The following is an 18,684-nucleotide window of genomic DNA, read 5'->3' on the forward strand; positions in this document are numbered from 1 at the left end:
GGGCTTTGGCCCTTGCTGTGGGCCTTATCTCAGGTGCCCTCACCTTCCCACTCCCACCTCTGCCTGGCAAATACTCACCACTTCCCCTGGGATATTTTCTTGGACTCCCTTAGACAGCTTTAGTCTCCTCTTGATGCTCGCTCAACACTCTGTGACTAGCCTATCACACCAACTGTCATACTATTTTAATTACCCATTTGTTTTCTCTGCCAGATCATAAGCTCCTTGGGATACAGAAAGCACCTGATATTTGAATGAGTGTAAAGATGAACAAGACTGTTCTTGTTCTTCTGAAGCTCTGAACACAATGTTGTATGCAGAGCAGTAAACTGTACCGGATCCTGCCGCTCCCCACCCCACACCTCCAGTGCTTTCCAGGTGTCATTTCATAGTGTCGTTTCCTAGAAGGGATAACTTATCTTTGTGTATTGGTCACTGTATTGAAATAAATCACGTTATGGATAATTTGAGACCTAGGAAGAGAATAGTTTCCTTCAGAACTTTCATTTGATCCTGACCACCTCCTGAGGACACTGCCAGACAGCATACCTCAAAACCCAAGTTCAAAGCTTCACATTCCCTGAACCACTCCAACATGCAAGTCTGATTCAGAGTTGTTCCCTCAGGTGACCTTTACTCTGGGGATGGAGCTCTGCTGGCTTCTGGCTCTAGTTTTAATGGGTGGGATGTTGGTATAGTAGCTCAGACTCCTCACTTTATTTTCTTGGCAACATTTCCTGTGATATTGCCTACACAGTGACTCAGCCTTGTAATCTCAATAAATGCCCCAAGGACAAAAAGAACTGAGTGCTAGGCTCAGCTCTGTTTAGTGGAAACTGAAAGATCAATTTCAACCTTACTCTCACTCCCAGGCTCTTTGGCCCTTGGCTGCTGCTCCCCGGCCCCTTACTCTGAACCAGGCACACCAATTCAGGCAGGCCCTCATACAAACTCTGCCCTAGGGCTTTTGCACTTGCCTAGAACTCACCTAGCCATTAGTTCTTTTTGCGATCAACTTGCTTCTGTGATTATCAAAAACTGCTATTTATCTACACCTTTTTGACATTTTTTCTTATTCTGCGGAGAACACAGACTCTTTGAAGATACATGCTTTGTCTACTTTTTTAAATCCTTTTAAAAAATGTTTATTTTTGAGACAGAGTGTGAGTGAGGGAAGGGCAGAGAACAAAGGAGACACAGAATCCAAAGCAGGCTCCAGGCTCCAAGCTATCAGCACAGAGCCCGACGTGGGGTTTGAACCCATAAACCATGAGATCATGACCTGAGCCAAAGTCGGGTGCCCAACCAACTGAACCACCCAGACACCCTTAGACATGCTTTGTCTTATCTGCCATCTTCAGCATACGAGGTACTAAGTAGTTGCTGAATGTCTGTTTTTAACCTTAATGAGCATTAGGTTTACCTTTATGATCTCAGGTCTCCTCAGATATATTTAGCTTAAAACAAGTACATTATTATTTTTTAATAAAATTTCTTAAATGTCTTATTTCTGAGAGTGCACCTGAGCGTTTGTGCATGTGGGGAAGGGGCAGGGAGCAAGGGGGACAGAGATCAGAAGCAGGTTCTGCACTGACAGGAGAGAGCCCAATGTAGGGCTCAAACTCACGAACCATTAGATCATGACCTGAGCCAAAGTCGTACTCTTAACTGAGCCACCCAGGCACGCTAAAACAATTATATTCTTGATTTGTAAATATATTCAAGGTAACCAATTTACCTCAGACATAGGGCAAAGACCTGAGGAAAAAAAATTTAATAAACTAAAGTAAAACCAGTCAAGAATGGTTAATGGTTTACTGCAAAGCGATTTTTTTCAAACTCTAGATAGGAAGGATAAGGTGTTCTGTTGTGATACTTCACACAGATGGTAGTTTAGATGTAGGTTTCAAAACTGTTAGCACTTGCATAAGTTTCTTTGGAAAGTTAGCATAAAAATACAACTACAATCAAGTTACTGTAACAAACATTTATTAAAGGCTTACATGATGTGTACTGTGCGCTACATGCGGGGGACATGTGCACCACTGAGACACCGCCCCTACTGTTAAAGAATCCAGGACAGAAGACTAGTACGGGGTGGGAAGAGAAGGACGCTGGTAATCTTAGAACTACATTTGAACTGGACCTTTCAGGTAGAAAAGCAGATGAAAAAGTCTGGGGACATGGGCAAACATTAGCAGCGTCCGGGCAGTCTTCTTCTGCTACCATTAAGGAACAAGGCATGTGGAGGGCTGAAGAGAGGCCTGGGAACACAGGACACAGGCAGGGAAGGGCCAGAATATGGCAAGGGCACTGGGAGAAAGAAGAGATTTGAGATTTTTTTAAGGAGAGGCTCAAAAGGACTTAATGATGAAAAATGTCAGAGAGGACCAGTAAATAGTGGTTAAGTCTTCATTTGGATAACTAGATTGGCTAGGAATGCCAATTATGACAGGAAAGAAAAGAGAAACACACTTTCTGGGGTATGAGGGGGGACAAACATTTTTTAAAAGAGTTTTATTATTATTTTAATTTGAGAGAGAGCGTGAGTGGCGGAGAGGAGCAGAGGTGGAAGAATTTTAAGCACGCTCTATGCTCAGCTCAGTGCAAAGTCCCAGGGCTCCATCTCACGACCTTAAGATCATGACCTGAGCTGAAGTCAAAAGTAGGAAGCTTAACCAACTGACCCACCCAGGCACCCCAGGACATAAAAAATTTTAATGTTAAGTTGGAAAGCTTTTCTGCAGGATATAGCCACCCTTATTAAGTTCTTGCCTGATGAGTTATATTTACAATAGGTCCTTGAAGGTCACGTACCTATGAGAAGATTTTTTTCTACCTTAGTTTATTTCAACTTTCCTTATTGAAATATTTCCAAACTCCACTCAACTGGGAAGAGCACACAGTACTCCCACTTATATATTTTGCCTTAAGCAAACATTAAAAAGAAATCTCATAAGCAATTTAAAAGATTTATTGACATGAGTTCCCAACAGGATAGATGTTGTAGAACCACTGTGGCCTTGGACCCTATTATCCAAGCACAGAAAACTCTAAGCTGTGTCATTTGACTTCTCTTCAATTCACATTTAATTTTGCTGTACGTTAGTTTGGAAAGTACTAAGGAATATAGAGAAGACTTCAAAAGACTCACTTATCCACAGTGGTTTAAACCATCTAAGAGAGGGAGAAATTATAAGGATTATAAAGGGAGGAATGTCATCAAAGTACAAAGAAAGATGGATCTTGCCTGTATGTAACCAGCTACTCGTCTATTACTGAAGGATGCAGAAACAGCATGTTGAGATAAGGCAAGTTTATGCCGTAGGGAGGAGTAAGGTGGTCCTGGGGCAGGCAGATCCCCCCGAATAGAAAACTTAGATTGTCTGCAGAGCACTCTTCCTGCTACGAATAACTGAGATTCGGAGACAGATCCCGATTCTTCTGCTTCTCCTCTGCTCTTCCCATAGCTTCAGGCATCACTCATCTACATAAGTTAGTTGATCTGTGTGTCTATTCAGGGAAAGTATTCCAAAGTTCTCTACAGTATGTCCTTATTAATCGAATACAACTTAAAGTTCAGCAGCACGAGACTCATGGTGGAACTCTAAGCAAGTGCCTGGGTCTCAATTTCCACCTTTTCTGAAGATACCCGTCTTTTAATCAGGACTTCTTTAACTAAAGCATGAAGAACCACTAAAATACACTAGGCTACACTGCTAGGTAAACATGATCCATTAAATAAACAAGTGGCGTTAGTGACTATCTTCATTCTGTTGCACCTATTTTTGGAAATGGACATGTCACTGTTTCCACAAACCTTTGAAGATCACAGTCCTTTGTAATGAGAAATTAGTACATAAGTAAATTTTTACATTATAAATTACAAAGAGATTGAATTACCCAATTTAATATTCGAGTCTACATAAAAAAATCAATGACAACTGCTTTATTAATAAAAGTTACTGAATTCCATAAAGCACACAATGTAATTTATATTCAACTAACAAAAGTCTGGTACATGTATTTAAAAATATATAATATATAGATTTATGTCTTAACATTTATATTCTATCCAAAAAGCAGCAGCTTTACATATTTTACAACTTGAATTTATAAAATATATACATCCACCCTCCATCCACAAATCCTCAAGCATGAGCTTCCATTCCTATTAATAAAATGCACAATCTGTATTTCTGAATATTGAGAAAAATGGTACCAACTAAAAAACAACAAATCCATTTTAACTTGAACATGGACTTAATTCTTGGCTACCTGATAACTGAAATGATAATCTATTCAGTTAATGATTTTACACCAAGGCTGACAATCAATTTGCATTTATGTAAATAACCTATGGTTAATTATTAAGAGACTTGCATTTATATTCATGGTATCTGATATTCTACCACATTCCTTGCTAGTCTTGTTTCAGGCTTTAGAATTAGAGAGGTGGGATAATTCAATCTTTCCATTTACCAGGAAATTTGACAAGTGAGGTCACACCAAGCCAAAGCCAAAACCTAGCACCATGCTTTGCCTTTGGGAAAACTGCTTAGAATTACTGCAGAAGCAAACTTTTCACAAAACCCTGACAAAGTATGCACCAAGAAATAGAACAAGAACCGTTTCTCTTTTTCCCTGTCAACTGCACTCAACTTGCACAACTACAGCCCATCAGGTAAAACATACCAGCTGCTAGTCAGGCATTCCTTCTACATATTCAAAATGTCTTCAGATGTTATATTGTTTTATAATTATTTTTCATAAAACAGTCATATAACCATTCTGGAAATTCATCCTCAATTATCAGTCCCAATAACTTTGAGAATTAAAGTCACAAAGAAAACCTCAATCATCAGGTCCATAGTCAGAACCAGAACTTCAACTTGAAGGATAAAGATTTAAGTTTGAAGTACATGTTTAGACTCCACAGGCCTCGAATGATGATGATGCATAAAGCCTGTCGTTAATGCAGTTTATGCTGAGAAAACAAAAGACTCCCACAAATTATTAAAAAAAAAAAAGTTCCAAATCTCAAAATGTCTTAAAAACTTAAATGAAAAAAAACCACTTTTACCAAAACAATTAATTCAATTCATTTGGACAATAATTAGGCTTTGGGAGAGTCATCATCCAAAAAGTAAACAAAGCTTCCTTAATATTAGTATTTCAGAACTAAATTACAATTATCATTTATCAAATAGCCAATTATTCAACAAAGTTAGCCACCTACTGTTGAACCAAAATAAACTATCAGAAATTCTACATATTTTATTTGTAGGAAGGAGTCTTCTTATTTAAGAAAATTTTCTGATGTAATTTCAATTATCTTCCTTCTCTGGATTCCCTAACCTCAAGGAAAGGAAAGAGGAACGAAGGAAGGGAGAGGAGAGGAAGATTTAGGGGAACTGAAGACTGACATACTGGACACCTGTGAGAAGACAGGAAGAAAGAAAAATAGGAGAGATAAAAGCAAAAGATGGCAAAGAGGATGAGGGCCAAGCGGTGCAGATGCAAAGCCACCTTCACAGATCTAAATCATGCAAAGGCATTAGCATAGCAGAGTCGTGCAGTAGCTGATTTTGGGGACAGTGAATCCTCAGAAAAGATCTGGGTAAGCCTCAGTTCATTTTGAAAACCAATTTATATACACTTAATAATCCTACACATTCAGCTAAAATATGTACCAAAAAACTAAATAAAAGTAAGATTAAGAAATATAAGCAGCAGTAACCATAAAGGCTTAGAACTAGTGACACTGATTTCTTTATTTAAAAAAATTTTTGAACACACAGTACCTCCTCTTCTCTTCTATTTTTAGGAAGAAGTTTTAACAAGTTTTAAATATCTCAATTTTCAAAAACAATAGGCTTTTTAAAAAATAAAACTTGGTTACCAGAAACAAGTAAAATATGTGGTTACATACCATTTTCATATCACTACTCATTTCCATTATTTGTCAATTCATCTTTGATGCAATCTGGAAATAATTAAGCAGTCACTAGATACCTGTTTTTAAAATCTGAAGAAATTATTATTCACCACAGGAATCTAATGATAGGCATTTGCATATATTTAAAATTTCAGAAGGGAAAAAGTAATAAACTATTCTAGTTATTTTATACCAAATATTTATATACCTAGTCAAAACAATAAGGATTAAGATCTTTCTCCAGATGAACCGTATATAAAAGGTATTATTTAGCATTTTCTGTTGGGGCTTAAAAAATGCTCTATTTCCCTGCTAGCTAAAAGGAGGAATTCATACACTACAAGTCAGTCCTTTAGAGGTGAATATTAAATTCCTTAAGAGAACAGCCATAAAATTTATTTTAAAAAATTTATCTTAAAAAACTGAAAACCATTTCTCTCTTTAAAATCTATGGCATTAATACCTACTTGACATAATATTTTTTTGAAAGGGCACCAAGTTCATGATATAAACATGCAAAATAAGGAAATGAATGTATCACTGTCTTAACAGAATTTGGCAAACTAGAAGAATGGCCTTAAAATAAATAAATAAATAAATAAATAGAGAGTACATATTGTCTAAATATGAAAGTATAATTCTGTAGGCCTATGTAGCAGACAGTGCCCCATAGAGCAAGGGAAGGGGGAAGTAGCATATTCCTATGTACATTTTCTTGGTATTCTTGTTGTCATTCAACATTACAGAGAAATATTGTTTATTATTACAAAGTCATTAAATGCTCTCTCTAGAGCAATGACTTAAGTAAACATCTTATGTCTTTTAATAATGTAACTTACATTTAAAATGAACTTAATTAAATCTAAGTGCAAAGGAGTTTCCAAATAGTTCCTAAGTTCAAGGGAGTAATGTAACGAATAAGGTGTTATCTTATTGCAAATTTTGAATGGTTGGTATTTCTATATTTTAGGATATTTCATTTTCTCTTTAAATCGTAAAATGTACTGAAATTATTTGGTTTCCTTTACTTTCCTCTACTTCGTTTTAATTTATTTTACGGTATCTCTATGTAGAGAGAGAGAGGTATGTTAAAATACTGCTATTTTTATTTTTAAAAACTCAACTGAGGCTATATATGACCTATTAATCTACAGGATAGCACTGTTAATCTTTGACGTGGTATATTAATTCCTTTGGTGAATAAACGCCACAGGTCATTTGTTTATAAAATAATTTTAGTAAGAGGACCAGCATTATGGAGAAAGATTTCCCCCACCCCCACCAAGGATCAAGTCAATCAGTAGTTTAGAGCAGTTGTGTAAAGTATGAAAAATATATAATTTGTCACTGCAATTTTCATATTAAAAAGCAGTTAAAAATAAAAACTAAGAGTAGCTGAAAGCATTCCATAAAACATTTTTTGTCTTGGTTAAACAGGGCAACTAATAAGACTGATAGAGACTATGGTGAGAACTTAGGTGTTAACTAGTGAAGAACAAAAATGCGTTAAATTTCAAAAAGTGGTAGTTGCTAACTATAGTATAAACAGTGTCCAAAATTTGGTGGCTGGCCATAGTTTTAATTTGTTTTCAAGTTATTTCTACAGCAGACATATATTTGAAGTCTACCCACCCCTGAGTTCAGCAATTATACTTTTAGAGTGTAAAATTATATGCCCTTAATTCACATGTACAAAGCTACAAAATGTCATCTATACAGAGATTAAAAACAATTTTGAAAATACTCCTCGCCAATTATTGATTGGATGGTTTTGCTGGGGTACATACTTCAAACCTTTCAGCCCATTGGCTCTTATTTTTAAGCTCAAATCGATTCATATATTCATTCACTGCAGGATATGTCAAAAAGAGTGCAACAACAGGCATTAGTAAAAATAACATTGTAGTAGAAACAGATTTTTGCATATGTGAAAAGGTAATTTATAAAATACATAATCGCTTTTTAAAAAGAGAACCTAGTTGCAGTATCATTAACTTACATGGTACTGAGAATTGGACGTTCCAACAATTTTTTTCTATAGAAAAACTTTATCTAGCTATAAGCAAAGTCTTTTAAACAACAAGAAAACAAATCAAATCCCTCCAGGAAAAACTGTATGATTGTGTGAGACAAATAAGCAAACATACCATTCTATAGTGTACTTTTGCCTAAATTTTAAAATAAAAATGTCCACACTCTTTTGTTAAAACATTAAGCCTCTGTCAAAAATGTATTTCTTATTTTAGGGTACAGGATTAAAGGACAAAAAATGATACTTACATGTAAAGAAAATTTACAGGAAAAAAACTTGACAAAAGTTTTCCAATTGAAGTGTTGTAACATTCAAACTTGACTTATAACAAAAGAAACAAAATTGCAAACAAAAACTGTTTATGGATTTTCCAAACATAAATAAATGAAATAGTGTTTAGGCAGTAGGGCTCATGCTGATGGCTAGCAGGAAGTAACAGAGTGTAATCTACTTGGAAAAACTATTAATGTACAAATAAGCCCAAATTATGGACTGCAGCAGTTGAATCATCACTGCCATTTTTCTTACTTCCAAAATAAAGCCTTGATTAAATCATTCATACCCTATATTACTTATACCTTTACTTCAGAGATTGAGGAACTATATACAACAAATGAATTTATTTTCACCATAGGGATAACATATTGTACCTCTCTGCCAATGTTACTTGAAAACCTTCCATGTCAAAACAATTTGACAGCAGATATAAACAATTCAATAAATACGCAATGATCTTTCATTACAGTCCTTTAAAGACGCATGTTAATTCATGCTTGTTAACCTTAGGATCACAGTGCATAGAATCCAAATATAAACAATTGGGGTGACTTTCAAAGTAATGTTGGATCCCTCACTTTACTTATAATCCCACTATAACCATTAAGTTCATTTCATAGGCCCTATCATGCATTAATCATTGGGTGGCAGGAGTTAATGAAAATTTTTCCTGTTAAACGTCCATTGCCGGCAATGAACGTCCGAAAACCGCCAAGGAAGTCATTGTTATTGCACAATACATGAGGACCTGGAACTTTTCCAAAAGCTTAAAAAAATAAAAATAAAAAATGGAATTATATTTGACATTTCCTGACACCTGCATTAATACTGTATGACTAATAAAAGCATGTCAGTTGCCTGGACTGAACCAGCGATCAACATGCGCCCAGAATGCACACAAGTAAAAATGCAGTAAAAGGAAGTAGTCTTCATTGCCTATAGGTCACTTCCAGTCAAAGGTTAAAGTTCAAAGACTGAATGATCAAAGTGCTCATTCTCTCAGTAGGACTATCTTCTGCTAGGAGGAGGGTAACAGTGGCATCAACAAGTATCATCTTTAAGAAAAGAAGAAAAAAGATAATTAAAAAAGTCAAGCACGCATAAGTAAAATCCACAAGTCAGTCTAAAATATAAATAACTTCAAGTAGCAAGAAGAACATGGTTTATCTGACTAACCTGCCTCCCCCAATCCTTGCAAATAAAAAGTCCAATTTGTGTTCAATTATATAGTGACAAACGTTATCAAATTCTATTCTTTCATGGAAATGTAGTTCACACAGATCTTAAATGATGTATTAGTGTGTTAGTTCTACTTAAAATAATAAATTGATATATGTTAGCATATATTCAGGATTTATCAGTCTCAAGAGTTCATTTAAGGGCCACAATTTTAAATTATAAGGAGACAGGAAGTAAACTGAGCAACAGTGTCATACTGTTTAACACACGATAATACAAGTTGTGCCTTTAGTCTATGAAGGAAATAACTTCACAAATAAGGTATGATCTCCAAACCAATTAATACATAGTTATTAATGTCTCTCTAGAAAATACATTTTTAAGCAAGTATAAATATATATGCAAATGAGGTTAAAAAACTAAAATAATTTAGTAATGACTTCTGGTAACTTCAACACATTATATTTGTTTAAGACATAATTTGGGGGGGTTTATAACCTATTTTACAAATTTTATTTCACAAGACACATCTGAAGGATTTATTTTGAGGACTCGTTACTCTTCAGAAAAGAGGCTTTAGAAAGAAGTAAGATTAGTACCAACTACCCAAGAGTTGTGAAAGCTCTCAAGGAGAACATTTCTGAAAAATTGGCCAAAATATTTTACAAAATATCCCATGTTAGCATCAATAAACTGCTAATAAAATCCTCATTCCCAATGATTCAATGAGAGCTAAAAACCAGTAAATCTGACTTCAATGCTAGGCAAACTTGTGGAATATTCCATTATCCTATATATTAAGGATGATCTAAAAGGTGAAATACAATGATTTTTAAAATATATCTTATCTAAATCATTAGAATTCTTTAAAGAAAAAATATCTTTAAGAAGGAAGTTAATTGGACAGTTTAATAGCTTCTAAGTGTCACATGAAAGTATGTTTCTGAAATTACTGTGGAACTTGGAATAGAGAGGAGATATAGATATCATGGATGCAGAACAAATTTAAGAGTATAAAAAATATTAAAACATCACTTTTCCAACAGAGTAATTTATAACATAGGGCTTTTGAAATTAATACTCAAACTAACAGCCCTTATATCTCTAAGCTAAGGGATGGCACTAAATTCTACCCTTTAAGTATCATACCATATGACAATGTATACAATAAAAAGGTCAGACAAAATTCAACTTGAGCATCTTTACCTAGTTAACAGCCAAAAATAAGCTTTTATTTCCAAAGACATATCATCTTCGATAAGTGATACTGTAAATGGATCTTCATCAGGTTGTTCATTTTGGAAGTTTTTTGGTATAGTAGGCTGTTGTAGAATGTGCTACAATCCACCAAAATGATTAAGAAATCCAAATAAAGCTATGCTCCCTATCCTAATCCCCATCTTGGATCAGAAGTTTAAAAAAAAAATTTTTTTTGAGGACTAATATGATACTCCCTGCCTTAAATACTCTATCTTTAGAGATAAATTTACTAAATAAGTTTTGAAAATGGAGATCCATAATCTGGTAGCTGGACCCACAGGGACACATGGACTTAAACATTATAAATCCATCCTAGCTGTAATAACCAAAGAGTCTATGAGCAAATACTTAAGTATGGAGACAATATGAACCAAAGCCATGGTTAACTTTTTCCTAGAAAAAAAAAAGACCATCACTAAGAAGCAAAAAAAAAAATAAATAAATAAAATCAAAAATCACTTGTTAGCAAAAGGAACACAGTTTCCTAGCTAGATGAAAAAGATTACTAAATACCAGGATGACTTATTAAAAAAAGATTGTTATAGTAAGATCAAGACAAATATAGGTGTATAAAACATGCTCAAAAAACACAATATATCTAACCTCTTGAATAAAGTATTTGTAGCAAGATGAAGGCCTGGAAAGAAAATCTTAGATTAATTCTTTAAATTTTCTTCTGGAACTGTATAAGCCCTTATTAAAACTATACGCTTAAATATAATACACAAATCACCAGTTCGAAAGAAGTGATATCTACCATGGCTAACCTCACTGGGCTTCTGGGAAATATGAGTGAGAGAGAACTGTATTAGAAGAAGGCCATTTCGTTTTCCCCAGAGTATAAGAACCATCACATTATATTGGAAACCACATCCTGAAATATTCCCAGGGACAAAAGACTAGAAGAAAAGGAACACAGTAATAAGTCAGTAGATATAAGTGGGATCCCAGTTCCAAAAAAGACAAAAATAAATCTTTACAGGTGGGTTTGTGTCTCAACAGTGTAAGGAATTAAAGTTTTCTTTTGATGAACCAGTTCAAGAAAGATTTGACAGTAAACAAGAGAACTGTTATCTAGCAAGAAATAAAGGGCAAAGGCTGTTAAGCGCAGTAAACATTTGGACTTAGGAATTCAGAAAATGATTTTGTAAGGTAGCACAAATAAAAAAAGTTTACACCTAACATCAGTAGTTCTATGGACAGCCAAAAGGCAGGAAGAAAAAGAGTGTATTAATATAAGTCTGAGACAATTTTATGTTCCTATCCCCTTGTAATTCTTAAAATTGTACAGAAAATGTTCCAACTGAATGGAACCAGAATGTAAAGTTTTATTAAAAAGAGAGAGAGAGAGAGAGAGAGAGAGAGAGAGAGAGAGAGATTCTTCTACTCCTCCCCAAATTTATAAACTCAACAGTTTATTGACATAACATCGAAACACTGTGCCAATCTATTTCCTGTAAGCCTAGTTTTCTGAAGCCAATACTCAGTACCAGTCTTAAGATCCACTGCTTGACTCTCTATCACCTATCCAGGAAGCCTCCTCTCAAGTGCAGAGATATTATGAAACTAAACCCAAACCTCTCTTGCCTCTGGGTTATAAACACTGACAAACACTCTGACCCATGTTGACCCAAGGACTGTGGAGCATGTACCTGAGGCCCACAATTCTGCATGCTTTCTAGAAATTGAAATGCTAAGTGTTTCAGTGAATTCATCCAATTCCAAACAAGTCTTTATTCAGTCTCTGATCTTTTTGTTTAGGTTTGCAGGTCATGTCAGGACACTGGCCTGACCCTGTAGCCCTTTCAGAATTAGATGATGCTAAGAAATAACAAGAGTCCATATTTCTTGGCAATGTGGTGTTATAAGGAGAACAAGAATGATCAATGAGCATCTTTTGGAACTAAAGCAGTAAAACAGAAAAACATATAAGCTGACATCTGAAAAACTCAAAACAAAGCTGATGTGTTCTGCTTTATGAGTGAATGTATGATTACCTTTTAATAAGATTTTTCCAAATTCAACTATAAGGTCAAGGTGAGCTATTTCTCACACTGCTTATAACTGTCACTCTGAAATACATAAAGGCAGAGATAATATATGCTACACTACTGAAAAGCTTTAGCTTATAAAGGTGAAGGAAAAGTTCAAGCAAGACTGTCTACACCCACTCGGACCTTTACTCAAAGCAGAACTAGTATTACCCTTTCTTGATTTCATATGATGGTCACTCATGAAGCAAAACTGTCGATTTAAAGAGAGATTCTGGGAGGGGAATGATTCAGGTATGCAGGGTTCAAGCATGAGAAAAAACATATTGAGATAATAATAGTCACTGTAAGTCAATAATCTGAGGATAAGTTGTAAACAGAATTATCTGTAAATGGAAAAAAAAATGTACCTGTACCTGGGACTGGAACTTTAACTAAAAGTCATAATTTAGTTGAAATACAATCCAGTCCTTTAAAGATGGCTAATTTGTATTTTGGGGACAGGAGAGGAGAGAGACACTTTTACTCTGTTTATTGGGAAAATGAATTCCTGGACTATTATACATTAAGAAGTTAATTTAGTTTGAAAAGCCTCCCTTTCTTAATACTTTCTGGCTAAGGTGGAGAATGTAATAGTTCAAGCTATTAAAAGACTTTTTCTACTTTAGTTATGAAAAGTATGAATTTCTCAGTTAAGAGATAAGACTATTCACTATGAAAAATAACTTCTATGAAGTGTATTTTATTTTAAATAATTTTATATTCCTATTTTCACAATGTGACTTTTCTTCATTTATTTTAAGTTTATTTATTTATTTTGAAAGAGAGTGGGGGAGGGGGAGAGAGGAGAAGGAGAAGGAGAATCCTAAGCAGGCTCCGCAGTCAGAGCAGAGCAGGACATGGGGTTCAATCCCATGACTGTGAGATCATGACATGAGCTAAAACCAAGAGTTGGACGCCTAACTGACTGAGCCACCCAGGCACCCCTCTCCCATGTCTTATTCAAAAGTACATAATGAGAAATTCTGGGAGTATTCTTAGATAAAGGGCTTCTCCTAAGTCCTTTTATCTTAAGGCAGCAGCAGCAGGCCTGAAAGATTGTATCTTTTTGAAATTTCCCTTCCAGGGAGTAAGGAAGGGAAAATATAGGAATGTACTTTCAAAATATATGTATTTTTAAAATTCATCACTCCAAGGCAATTTCTTCTCAAGTTTTATTAGAAAACACAAGTGGCTTAAAAACACTATGGAAAAGACAATGGTGCATTTTTTTTAATGATTACTGAATTTGAGTTTGAAAAAGGACTATAGTATCTGTAGAACTTTGACACCTTATAAAACGTCTGATTTAGTGTATTTGTCAATATTGATTGGCTAATCTTAATTTTTGGTGAATCTGGGATTTTCTAGGCTAAGATACAGGGTCTGTGACACTCAAGAATTTTTTTTTTTTTGGAAGGGCTCCAGAGAGAAGCACTTTGGTGTTTGGTCCTAGGTAAGAGGATGAAAAAGAATGAGAAGCCAGCAGTGTAAACTGAATTAAAGGGCTATTTACTTAAAGTAGGGTCTTGCTAAATGTTTTAGTACACCTTCAGTGCTCAGAATGAATTCCTTGTCTGATTTTTTAATTCATTTTATATGGAAACCTGTCCTTTTAGATCTCAGAATCCCCGTAACGATAGTCCTCAATTGACAAACTATCAGAATTATCTGGGGATATCTTAAAAACTGACAACCAGCATTCTAGGTACAGTAATAAACTTTATTAGATTCCTTAAAAGAGAAAAAGTAGTCAACAAGACTTTGCTGAAGGAGTTCCTGAGGGTGTGTGTAGAGGAAGGCTTCACTGAGGCAGGTGTGTGTGTGTGTGTCTGTGCCAGAATCATTCCAGGCAAACAGTACATGGAGGACAAGAAATGGTGTGTATTGTAAATAATGCTCCACTGAACATTCCATGTATAAGCACTTCATGTTTTAAAGATGGTATTCTTAGGACTGGGGCACCTGGGTACCTTAGTTAAACATCTGACTTCGACTCAGGTCATGATCTCACGGTTTGGGAGTTTGAGCCCCACATTGGGTTCTGTGCCAACAGCTCAGAGCCTGGAGCCTGCTTCAGCTTCTGTGTCTCCCTCTCTCTCTGCCCCTCCCCTGCTCACTCTCAGTTGCTCTCTCAAAAATAAATAAACATTAAAAAAAATTTAAAGATGATTTTCTTAGGATGGATTCTTACAAGTTTGGTAACTGAGACACAAGGCCTGATCTTAAACTTTGTTAAGATCTGGCTATAAACTTTGCTGAACTTGTTATAACTTCAACAAATACAAAAGCACTATTTTTTTCCTACTCTTTACTCTTTTCCAGCATTGCACTCATTTTATACAACTCTGCCAATTCAGTAATTTCCAAATATTAAACCTATAGTTATTTTACTGTGATGTTTTTGGGCCTATGCTTTTAATTAATTTTATTTATTATGTTAAGCAACTCTCAAATGGTCTTTATTTTTAATAAGCTATAAATGCTTTACACATTTTTAAATAAAGATTGACTGTGCTTTGAGGCTTTTCTAAAATGTTTTCTGAAAGGTTTAAATTTTCATATAACTCTATTATTTAATATTAATATTTGTGATTCCTCTTAATTTCATAAATTCTTCCTTCCTCCAGAGTTGATACCTACTTTAAAGAAATACACTTTCTTGTGTTAAAAAAAATAATTTTAATCTACAGGAAATATTTTATGTCTGAAGTAAAAAATGTAAATTTTTTTCACCAAAAGGATTACCAACTTTCTAACAGGATTACTTACTAAATAATTTTTCACCTTTTCAGTGGTTTGTGACACCTAATTCATCATATACTAAAATCTTATGTATAAAAAAGCCTAGGAAAGAGTAGTTCTATTTTGATGTCTATTCTCATATTAATATGTTTTGGAATCTGGCAGATCAACCCTCCTTCATTATCCTTTAGTTCAAAATCCAAACTGCTCTTCTCACCTATTATTTTTTCTAACTTTTAAACACCCACCCATCATTCTACCGGATCTTTACTAAATCATATTAAACCTATAATTTGAAAATTATATAATACTGGTGTGCCATCAAATATCTCTATTGTTTTCATAGCTCTTACAAGTTTTGCCATTTTTTTCTTCTAGGTCATCTATAATTGTCATTAACATTATCCTGAGTATTTGTCCTTCCATGACTCTCAGGAACGGCACTCCTCTTTCATGAGGCCTTCTAACTTGTAATTGTTGGCACAGTGTTATTGTACTGATTCTAGTCATCACTTATCTCAACACCTGCAGAACTTCAGGATTTAAAAAGTTTTTAATTGACTCATACTAACTCAGGTAACAGAAGGTTTCACAATGGATATAAAGGTAAGGGGGGAAAAGTCATATTCCTAGTAACTCGAATCAGATCTCATTTCTTACTAGGCTAACATTAAAAAAAAGAAAAATAAAGGAAATGCTCTGATGGATACAAAATCATGGGGTGGTTTTTGTTCATTCCCTTCAAAAAGTACACTGAAGAGTATAAAAATTTTGTTGTGAATTTCAAATACATACCTCTTTAAGGAAGTAGTGAGATCAGTTTAGAAAAGACTAGCAGTTTTCAATTAAAAAGCTACCAGCAGTTTCCCAATAAAATCAATAAAACAAAATAAGGGAAGAGTCCTATATTCATACAATTACAATCAGAAGAACCACAAATTTTTGAGGACTATTAGAATAGAAGACTTTTCCTTAATTTAATGGGTCATCTCTTACAATGTGATCCCATCTCCCACCACTAAGAACAGTACCAGAATTAAGAAATTACAAAAGACATCAAAATTTCCTACTTCAAGTAACAGGTTTCCAAATAACGAATCCCAACTTCACTTTAAGATTATTAAAGACCATTTAAAAAAAAAAAAGACCATTTTTTAGTAATAAAATGGTAGCATTTTAGAATGTTAAAGCAATTTTAGATTTTACTTATATGATAGCTATGATTTTATGTGCCCCATTAAAAATCTAGTCCTATGTGTCCATTAAATGTCTTAAATATTTGAAAGACTCTTCTCCATATTACAAAATTACATCAGTTATGTAATCCCTGCTTTTCCCCAAACAGATACATAATCTTTCAAATCAAAATGCTAAAATGTTAAAATTCTAAAATATAACTACTTACCATGATACCACCATTTTGTTTTCTTTGGATTCTTGTTACATGTTCGAACATAAAAAGAATTATCTGGTGGTCGTCTCTGAAACCAAAAAGAATTTAATAAATAAGAAGCTGTAAAATAGAAGACTTAAGGAGACAGTTTTAATAAAAGCTTTAGCAGAATTATTACAGAAAACATAAAAAATATAAATGCTTATGTGGCACAAATGAATATATTCCAGGAAAAGTAGATTCTTAACACTGAAGTTAAAAAATAAAATAAAATAAAGGTATGCATGTGTGATTTGGATTAGGTTCCAACTATTAACCCAAAGTGGTAGCATTAGGTTTTAAAGAATTTTGCTTTCATTTATTTTATCTCCCTAGAAATAATTTAGTAATTACTTTGCGAACTAATTAAAAAAAAAAACAACAGAGACATCTACCTAACTAGGTTTGTCTGAGAAACTAATAGCTACTTATAAACCTCCACAAAGAATTATGGTTTTCCTGTAAGGTAGTATCACCAAGGACAGACCAAAGGATTCAGTTTCCAAACAATATGTAAGAGGAAAAAAGGGGGAAAGCTATATTGGCATTTCTGCTATACATATGTCCTGACTAGCATAATATTAGAAACATATGGCAACTCTCCCAGGGAGGTATAGCAGAAAAACTGATGCCAACACTAAAGACAGATTAAAGAAAGAAATTTCCCTGAAAATGGTGGATACTGATTATACAAAACAAATATGTGAGTCTCTACACAGAAATGGAAACTCATCAAATTTGTACTAAAGGCACTAAGGGCAGGTTAGTAGGTAATACGATAGGTCCAACGAGAAACAAATGGTGAGCAGGACTGCCTAGACAACAGGAAGGGAGACAGGCAGTCCCCTTGGCACTTCTATCACTCAGGTACAGAACTCTGATCTTAGCTGAGTCTTGTAAACTTCTGATAATATAGTTAATATTAATGGTAATTTAACAAGAGGTAAGAGTAGAGCATAAAATGTTAAAGAGCTTTCCCAAGATTACTCTTAGAATACAGATGGAGAAAATACCTGAAAAATTAATATTATGAAATTAGATGCCTGACTACCTCAAAGAATAATGGTCTGTTGCTGTGTCCTACGAAGTCACAATCTGTGTTCGTTTGGAATAAACTATCAGTGCAACAAATTTCATAAATTCATTTTCTCTGTATATTGATAAAACCCAATCTTCAAAAAATTATATATATGTGTGTGTGTGTGTGTGTGTGTGTGTGTGTGTGTGTGTGTGTGTGTGTATATATATATATATATATATTTAAGGAAAAAAACCCACTCATTCTATTTGCTTAAGTCAAGAATATAACCAAACTGCTAAGTGATCACAGAGCTATGATTCTTACAAAAATAACTACACAAAAAGATGGATTACTAAAATTGTTTTAGAAATTGAATACAAACTGGAAAAATTTTTTTTAAATGGTATGTGGATTTTTTAAAAAATGTTTTATTTTTGAGACAAAGAGAGACAGAGCATGAGCAGGGAGGGGCAGAGAGAGAGGGAGACACAGAATCCAAAGCAGGCTCCAGGCTCTGAGCTGTCAGCCCAGAGCCCGATGCGGGGTTCAAAGCCACAAACATGAGATCATGACCTGAGCTGAAGTCGGAGGCTTAACCAACTGAGCCACCCAGGCGCCCCAAGCTGGAAAATTTGAACGATCTATATTGGAAGGGCATTGAAAACAAATGGTAGAGTACTGAAAAGTTTATCAATCTCATAAATTATCTTTAATCTACTAAAATCTACTGATATAATGGATTTAAATGTCCTCAGTGTAGGGAACCAATTT

General features: G+C 34.6%; 1 protein-coding gene across 2 annotated transcripts in view; it reads right to left on the minus strand.

The window, feature by feature from the left end:
• Window positions 1–3,933: 3,933 nt before the first annotated feature.
• UBE2W (ubiquitin conjugating enzyme E2 W) overlaps window positions 3,934–18,684 on the minus strand; it is a 71,422-nt gene continuing 56,671 nt past the window's right edge. For both annotated transcript variants that reach the window (XM_029923413.1, XM_029923414.1), the window contains exons 5-6: window positions 16,866–16,941; window positions 3,934–9,301 (exon numbers count right to left, since the gene is read on the minus strand). In XM_029923413.1, coding sequence (XP_029779273.1) covers window positions 9,288–9,301; window positions 16,866–16,941 — 90 coding nt within the window. In that variant the 3' untranslated portion in view covers window positions 3,934–9,287. The remainder of the gene's footprint in view (window positions 9,302–16,865; window positions 16,942–18,684) is intronic.

Source organism: Suricata suricatta, chromosome 15, assembly GCF_006229205.1.
Source record: "Suricata suricatta isolate VVHF042 chromosome 15, meerkat_22Aug2017_6uvM2_HiC, whole genome shotgun sequence".
In the NCBI taxonomy this organism is placed as follows: domain Eukaryota; kingdom Metazoa; phylum Chordata; class Mammalia; order Carnivora; family Herpestidae; genus Suricata; species Suricata suricatta.